At 41.9% G+C, this 8,778-nt stretch overlaps 2 protein-coding genes across 3 annotated transcripts in view; both read right to left on the bottom strand.

Annotated features, from left to right (window-relative positions):
- LOC148131960 (vomeronasal type-2 receptor 26-like) overlaps window positions 1-3,681 on the bottom strand; it is a 55,371-nt gene extending 51,690 nt beyond the window's left edge. Inside the window, exons 1-2 of one of the 2 annotated variants that reach the window (XM_087953895.1) lie at window positions 3,415-3,681; window positions 1,508-1,760 (exon numbers count right to left, since the gene is read on the bottom strand). In XM_087953895.1, coding sequence (XP_087810021.1) covers window positions 1,508-1,693 — 186 coding nt within the window. In that variant the 5' untranslated portion in view covers window positions 1,694-1,760; window positions 3,415-3,681. The remainder of the gene's footprint in view (window positions 1-1,507; window positions 1,761-3,414) is intronic. The other variant, XM_087953896.1, reaches the window with a different exon arrangement.
- Window positions 3,682-5,599: 1,918 nt separating this feature from the next.
- LOC148131959 (vomeronasal type-2 receptor 26-like) lies at window positions 5,600-8,185 on the bottom strand. Its single transcript, XM_087954163.1, has 4 exons — window positions 7,871-8,185; window positions 6,259-6,810; window positions 6,001-6,064; window positions 5,600-5,619 (listed from the first exon to the last, which is right to left on the bottom strand). Exons 1-4 carry the CDS (start codon window positions 8,183-8,185, stop codon window positions 5,600-5,602), a joined length of 951 nt encoding a protein of 316 aa, XP_087810289.1.
- Between the last annotated feature and the right edge of the window lie 593 nt (window positions 8,186-8,778).

Raw genomic sequence — 8,778 nt, 5'->3', positions numbered from 1 at the left:
CTACCTCTGAGATACATTGTGCCCAGAGAGACAAATATCTGTCTCTACCTAGGATTGAACTCACAGCCTCCTGATTGTGAGGTGAGTTCTCCACCTCTAGGCCACCCCACCATGACAAAATAAATAAATAAATATGCATATACCCACATATATTATATGACACAGAAAAAAAACATAGTCTAGTTCAGATACTTACATGTACATGGCGAGAAAAATAAATCTGGCAAGTTTACCAGACAGATGGCCTAGGGGACAAAATCTGTTATAGAATCTGGTAGTCCTACTAGGAAAAACAGATTCAAAAGTGGAAAGGATAAAAAAAAATCTCTCTTGCACCAGGATCACCAAATGGGGATTTTGTGAATAATTTTATGCTGCATAAAAGTCTTTCATGCTCAGGGATGGAGTTCTACCGGTTTGGACTGGTTTGGGCGAACCAGATATTAAATTCACATCTGGTTCACCGAACCACTAGTTGAACCAACCAGCTGGCCCTGCCCGCCCCTCCCTGTCCCTCCCGTCCTCGGAGTCTCCACACAGCCCATTTTGGATGCAGGTAAGTGCAGGGTCAGTGATGAGGCTCCGGGAGCGTGAAAAATGGGCCGAACTGGAAATTCTGGAAGGCTGGAAATGGGTCTGTTTCCAGCTTCCAGAGGCCAGGGGAGGCCATTTTTGCCCTCCCGGAGGCCTAAGGGAAGCCTCCAGACCAGGGGTGGGATTCTACCAGTTTGCACCTATTCGCTAGAACCGGTTGTTAACATTCTAAGCAGTTTGGAGAACCGGTTGTTAGAAGAAATTACTGGCCCAATCCTGTAAGGAAGGCAGGAAGGAAACATTCTGGTGTTGCTTACAGAAACTGCCTCCCCGTTAACCCTTATTACATTCTTGGCAGGACTAGACTTCCTGTCTCAGGAACTTCTCTGGAGTTATTTTCCCCTCCTTTGCTGGTACTTTGCTTGTGTGGAGTGACCATTCAAAGTTACAATGGCACTGAAAAAAGTGACTTATGACCATTTTTCACACTTACGACTGTTGCAGCATCCCCACAATAATGAGAGGCCAGGCGAGGAGATGCGTGCCTTGATGTGAGTGATATTGAGTTGGCCACACCCAGCCAATAACATGACCACCAAGCCATGTCCACCCAGTCACATGACCACCAAGCCACGCCCACCACATAAGCCATGCCCACAGAACCGGTTGTTAAACTTTTTGCTCCAGACCCTGGTGAAGGCGAAAAATGGCTGAACCAGAAGTTCTGGTAGGCCACGCCCACCCAGCAACTGGGAAGTGAACCAGTTGCTGGGATTTTTGAATCCCACTCCTGCTTATGCTGCGTTATTTCTTTGCTGGCCCGAGAAGCGGAGCTTAAAAAAATGCCGTCTATCTTATTGAAAAGAGTGCACTTATTTGACCCTGACTAATAATGAAAACAGCTGCTTGGAAGATCTACCAATATTCTTCACAGACCAGCACACAGTGAAACGAAGAAATTAAATGTCCCTACCTTGTTACGCCAATTCAATTCCTCAATCCCATCCTGGCTAATAGTAAATTTGAAGTTTTCAGCTCCTTGGCTTTCCAGCGTTGCAAATTTGACCATGGTCATGGTCTCGTTGGAGAGGACGACCCAATTAATTATGTCAAAGTCGGCTGTTAGGACTCCCTTCTCATCCAAACGTACCCCTTCCATGGAAGAATTGTGAAACTTGGAGCTCTGAAGGAGCAGATGAAGCTAAAGTGGAAGAGAAAACTGCAGCCTGTAGAAAACACGAAGTAACATTTCTTATCTCAGCCGCACATTTCATAATCGCATCTTTTACAGTTCAGGGATTATTCTAGGCATCTGCCAGACATATTAATATATTTAATGTGACCATTCAAAGTGACAATGGCACAGAAAAAGTGTTGGGGTTAGCTGGCAGCAGGTGCGGACGGCTGAGGAGAGCGAGGACTCAGATGAGGGGCCAGGACCATTAGGGAGTGGGCTGCTTCAGAGATTGTGGGGGCTGGCAGAAGCAATGAGGAGTTTCCTGAGGAGCCTTTGCCAAGTGCGTGTGCACACAGGATTGCTCGCAGGAAAGAGCAGCTGCAACAGCACAGGCGACTTGGGAGTAAGGCTGCAAGGTAATGGCCCCTCCTTCAAGAAGATAAAAGGCAGCTGTGAAGCAAATGTTTTTTGCAGGAAGCAAAAACATTTTGAAACTCAGCCTCGTGGACATTACAGTATCTTAAGTTGGTATTTGAAGACTCTTGTGTTGTGAAATATTTATGTGATTCTTGGCAGTCTCATACAGTTTTGGCAAGGTTTGTGCTTATCAAAGTTAATTAGTTTGCAGCAGCCTTTTAACCAAGGATTCGTAAGAATCATTAAAAGGTTTCTGTTCCCTTTGGTTATTGTTTGTCTTATTGGAAAAGGGTTTGGGTCAGAACAAAAAGTGACTTATGAACGTTTTTCAGACTTACAAACCATTGCAGCATCCCCAGGGTCATGTGATCAAAATTCAGCTGATTGGCAACTGCTTCATATTTATGACAGCTGCAGCAGGGGTGGGATGCAAATATTTTTACTACTGGTTCTGTGGGCATGGCTAGGTGGGAGTGGCTAGATGGGAGTGGCCCTGTGACTGGGTGGGCATGTCTTTTTTATTGCAGTGCACCACCACCCCGTGCTCCATATATTTGCCCCTGGGCCTCAAGGAAGCCTCCTGGGTGAAGCAGTAAGACAGCAAGGGGATCCCGGCCCAGCTAATCATCAGAACAGCTGATTGTCAGGAGGAAAAAAAAGAAATGCCATAAGGAGTGACTGGGTGGGGCTGGCGGGGGATAGTGCAGTCTGCGTGCGATGTTGTGTATACATGATAAGGACTGACTGGGAGGGGCAGGGAGGGGAGGGTGTAGAGGGGAGGAGCCAATCAGGAGCACGATTTGCCGGTTCTTCGAACTGTGCAGAATCGTAACAACCGGTTCTACCGAACCGGTCCAAACTGGTAGAATCTTACCCCTGGGCTGCAGAGTCCCATGGTCATGCAATCCCTTTCTGATCAGCAAAACCAATGAGGAGAGCCAGATTCGCCTTATAACCACGTTACTAATTTTTAAAAATGCCTTGATTCACTTAACAAAATGAATGAAACTGGCAAGAAAAGCTGTAAATGGGGACAAACAATTTTTTCACTTCACAAGATACATTTCAGACTCAGTTGCAGTCATAACTCAAGGACCACCTATTCTGTCTCCCCTTCCCTTTCCCCCAAAAGGTAAGGGATTATACACACACACAAACACAGACAGGCAAGCTGGCTCGAACTTCGCAGAGCAAATCCTCTGTAACTGATAACATTCTTGGCATCCCACTATGTCCTGCCTGCCAAGTCTGAGCTGGCAGCAATTGTAAATCAAAGTCTTACTCACACAGAGGGAAATGGGTCTTTTACTTCACAAAGCACAAGGCAGTCCACAAAACAATCGTTCTTCCAACATAGTCACGAATAAAGTCTAAAGTAAGTTAAACGTTGTCCCGTACAAAGTTTAAGGAGAAAGCACACCCACTTTTATCCCCTGTGGGGTGTGGCTCAGTGACTCAGCTCACTCTCTGACCCTCCCACGCCTCCTACATTGCTGCTCACATTTCTCCCTACGACGCTGCTTGGGGTCGAGCCAAGACTCCTCCTCTTCACTCCCTGTCAGGGGCTGCTCCGACATGTCTTCCTCCTGATTCATCTCACGCTGTTCCTCTTGGTTGCCTGATGGAATCTGAGGCATTACCAGGGAGGAAGGCATTGTCAGGGAGGAAGGTCCTGGGGAGGAAGGCATTGCCAGTTCCTCCCCCTCATCTTCCAGGTCCTCTTCCTCTGACAGCATAGGCTCGGGAATCGGGGCCACAACACTACCTGTACATTGTTTTGCTGTTAAATCCCACAGCCTGAAAGCACAACATTGGCTTTCATAAATTGAGCCTGATTACTGAATATTGCACATTTGGGAGCATTATGAAAATCACCGTTGTCCCCAGTTTAACTATAATAGCCTTACCATGAGGTGAAGAGATCCATCTACCATTTCCTGCTTCAGACATCTTATAATAATTTTGATACTTTTTATAATTTTATAAATATCATTTTTATACATGTTTATACTTATAGCTATTATCTTGTAAGCGATTGACAAATCAAATCAAATAAAAAATAATAATTTCATTTCAAAAGATATGCCATAAGTAAGTTGTATCAAACAAACAAAAATCTTATCTCTCTTTGTCTATAAATTGCTTTAAAAACAAAAAAATGTCAGTGGCATTTATACATAAATAACCCCAATATACTAAATGAAGCTAATATAAAATCTTCATTTTACAGTAAAATATCTTTTAAAAGGTATTATTTAGAATTGAAATGCATACACGTGCTTGCCAGTTAATCTGAAGACACATTCAAGACATATATATGTAAGAAATATATAAAGAGGACGCATATATCAAATATCGAAAATATATGGTTCCGCCTAGCCAACTTTGCCTAATGTAGAAATGAAACAGGGTCAATGCTGTAAGAAGTTAGATGGACAATCACTATGAAGTCAAATTTTGTAGGCAAAATTGAGAAGTTGGGACAAAAGGCAAGGCCACCTGTAATGGGCAGTAAGAATAATCTTGAAGAAGAAAGAGAAAGAGACGCAGCCAAGATGATATTCAGATAAAAGCAATTTGAGTCTGGGCCAGAAGTGTAACCTGAGAAAGCATCTCAAATTTGAGTCTCCCAAAGTATTTTGCCAGAAAAATACAGTAAAGGGAATGTATATTTAATATTACATGTTTTGAAGCAGCGAGAATTGTATTTGCACAACATTGGAAAAATGAGGAAACTCCTTCAGATGAAAATATAATTTAAAAAATATTAGCATGTGTGGAAAGGGATAGTTTAACATTAAAGATAAAGGGCAAAGAAAATACAGATTTTTTTTAAACTTGGGATTTGTTTTACCAATGGTTTGATAATAAATGTAGAAATTAGAAGTGGGAAGAATATTATTATATACAGTACAAGTAAAGAATCTTGTTATTATGCGTAGGTAAAATGACCCAGACAATACACAGCATATTGAATACTTATGTATGTTAAAGAAAAATGTATAAATAAAATAAAAAACCCGAGTTTCCCTATTTCTCATGAAGATAAAGAAAGAGAAGGAATATGTTCAGATTTCTATTGCTATAATCATAAAATATACCTAACATTAGCATTTATAATCTGTCTCAAATGGCTGACATCATTTCTGAGCTTCAAGAAAATTACAGTGTGTCCACTGTAAGGCTTGACTGTCTGAACGAAAGCTACGATATAGATCTAATAAAAAATATATTTGACCTTAATTTGTAGCTTTTTGCTACCTGTTGCAAGCTCTTCCAGGGTCCAATAAAGATAAAAATTTTGCAAGGGAGCAACAGTAAATAGGAAAGGGTGACAGTAAAAACAGTGATAGCAGTAAGAGAGAGAGTGTGTCAGGACTGTAACAAATCCATCCCCATTCAAATCATAAGTTTCTAGCCACATCTCTCAGAGAAAATAAAATTGATTTATTAGGAGTGGCCATGTTGGTGTTAGCTGGATGTAGCCAATACTAAAATTTAAGGACAGTTCACAGACGATAGTCTCAGGAAAAGCAAGCTCTTGGGTAACTTGGATCATTCATTTCCCCCTTGACCTTGGTATTCCCCCCACCGCCTGGATGTATATTCTCCAATGGGACAAATCCATAGTCAAGAGTCATCAATCATGCTCTCCAGTAATATTGTTGCGCTCTGACAACTTTGGGTTGCCAGGGCGATTAACTAGGCACTTAAGGAATGCACTGTTTCCCCCCACTCTCTTTTTCTGGCAGCTAAAAACATAAAAAGGAATATCTTTTTAGTTGACAGACAGTCAAAAGATGGACTAAGTTTTCAAAATGGCTGTCAAGAAGGAATTGGATAATGGATTCTAGGTACAAGAGGGAAAATACCTGCCATGGTTCCAATGTTGGAACTCCTCTTCTGTTCCCATGCTTCACCTCCATCTTTTTGAATCTGGATGAATAGGCAGCATCTAAAGAACGGGCAACAGCCCAGATAGTATCATGAATGTAGAACCTGTCTATAGACAAGATTGTTTCAATCTCCTCTTCAGTCAGAGTGTCCACTTGCTCTTTCTCCACGCATCTTTTCCATTCTTTCACGGAGAGGGGCCATTTTGTATAATTACAATTGAACGCCCGACTCACAAATCGCTTAATAGCAAAATAAGGGACCTCAAAACCAAAATTCATTCTGTCGTGGGACTGGATCAGGAAAGAGAAAAGCCCGTGGAAGTACTGGAAAGATAGTTCGTTATTGAGCAGTGGCAATGAGACATCCCACAAGGCTGTGATGATCAAGACTTTGCCAATGATGGGCTGGATCAAGCTTTCAGCTGTTTTGTGAACCAGATATAATCCTTGAAGGAAGGAGCTCATCTCAGCACAGTAAACAAAGGCATTCACTTGACTCCATCTCTGGAACAGAGCAGCCTCAATGACCATATAGCTGGCTTCCTCAGAAAAACTTTGTTCTATAACAACACAAATGCCGCTCTTGAGAAGCATTGGACGCAGAGTCTTCATGGCTCTCTCTCCGGTGTTGGTATCTGGAGCAAGGAGCCCTACCAAAGTCCACCTGAGATGCAGAAGCAGTTTGACAATCCCTGGATAGTGTGCTTCTTCTTTTGGGACCATGTGGTAGAAAAAGGGGAAGAGTGTTTTATCACTGAAAACTTGTGAAACAAAAGTGTAGCTGATCTGAAACAGAAAGAAAAAAGTTAATGTTTCAGCAAGTGGAACGCCAAAATAATAAAGAGTAGAGTAGAGTAGAGTAGAGTAGAGTAGAGTAGAGTAGAGTAGAGTAGAATCAGTGGTGGGATTCTACCGATTTGCACTGGTTCTGGAGAACTGGTAGTTCCAGTGAGCAGTTGGCCCTGCCCACCTGCTCCTGCCCTTTCCTGTCCTATATTTCCCTGTTTTTTAGCTCAGCTGGTTTGTGTGGCACAGCGAATTGCCGCGTGTCAGCTGTTTTACTGACCAGCGCTGACATAGTAGGTAAGTTTTTAAGCTTAAAATGGGCACTGCTTAAAATGGGCACTGCTCACTGTTTTTGAACACTGCTGCATGCATGCTCACCAAACTGGTTGTTAAACCAGTTGCATCCCACTACGGAATGGAATGGAATGGAATGGAATGGAATGGAATGGAATGGAAAGGAAAGGAAAGGAAAGGAAAGGAAAGGAAAGGAAAGGAAAGGAAAGGAAAGGAGTGGAGTGGAGTGGAGTGAAATGGAACAGAACAGAATGGAACAGAACAGAATGGAACAGAATAGAATTCTTTACTGGCCAAGTGTGATTGGACACACAAGGAATTTATCTCCAGTGCATAAGCTCTCAGTGTATACACATACAACAACGAAGTGATAGGTCAGAAGGTCATAAATCATAGTTACAATCATTAATCATAAGATACAACTAGAGAGCATTTCACTGAGGCTGCCATTGGTGGTGCCATCTTTAATGGAAAATCAAAATAATAATAAATTGTCAGCTCTATCAAAGAGGATCCTTAGGAGAAGCTCATGGTTCTTTGGTTAAGCTGATAATATTTTTTGCTTGCTTTGTTTGCTTTTCTCAGAGATGGCAGATCTTTCCATTAGATTCTGATGAATATTCATTTTTCAAGGAGCCAACATAGGCTTCTACTCTAGACTGGAAAGTTAGTACATCAATATACAGTTTGACCATCAAATTGCTCTATCACAATGGAAAGAAAAGAGAAAGAAGTCCAAATAGATCATAGTCCCAGAAGGCCCTACCTGTGGGATTTTGTAGGTGCCCAGCATGGTTGAAATCTGGATGGAGATGTCAGAGTTGGCCCCTTCAAGGAGAGCCAAGAGGTTTCTATGTTTTCCACATCTATAATTTGGGACATTGGTCTGTCCAGTCGAAAGTTGGTCCAACAAAGCATCTGATGTTCTGATCTTGTTGAAATAGTTGTCATGGATATTGTAGCCCAGGGTGATATTAGGTAAAATCTTGGGATCCTGGTTGATCTCCCGAACAGCAAAGTAGAAGGAGAGGATGTTCCAATGTTCTGTATGTCCTTTCCTGCAGATGTATGTGAAACACATTGTTAATGTTCCAGGTAACAACCTCCAGAGAAAAAGATTCTGAGAATATCATCTTCCCAAAGATCCATTTTATTAGAGATGTCATATTGGCACATCTGGAAAAAACCCGAAATCTGAAAGTTCCAGGTTTTCCCTAGCCCAAGGAAAACTCAAAATCCAACCCCTGCACCCAATAGTTCATCACATGGTCCAACCATTACTTGGTTCCAACTGGAGACTATCCCCAGTCACTCCCCTCCAGGTGCAGAGTAACATGTCCTTGACTTTCTGAGAAAGGAATGTTGTTGTGGCAAATTGTGAGATTATGATAAAAATAAAACAACAGACTATGATAATCAGAATCCGTAACAGGCTTTATTTGATATTGCAATATCGACCCCTGATCTCCCAGACCACAGTTTGAGAGAAAGTAGACAACCCCTTCCAGTAAATACAACCTTATATAGGATTATCACATTTAAAAGATTACATAACACTTCCTGATTGGCACACATAGAAATTACAGAGAATCTCATAAGAAATCCATGGAAATCCCCCAACTTTCTCCACTTTTACATTATCCTGTTTTCTACTTAAAAGATTACACAAGAGAT

This window comes from Notechis scutatus, chromosome 2 (assembly GCF_049901735.1).
Source record: "Notechis scutatus isolate UNSWTSFEM ecotype Mainland chromosome 2, rNotScu1.2, whole genome shotgun sequence".
NCBI lineage: Eukaryota > Metazoa > Chordata > Lepidosauria > Squamata > Elapidae > Notechis > Notechis scutatus.
The sequence above is the reverse complement of the archived record's forward strand: the minus strand, read 5'-3'. Positions and strand labels throughout refer to the sequence as shown.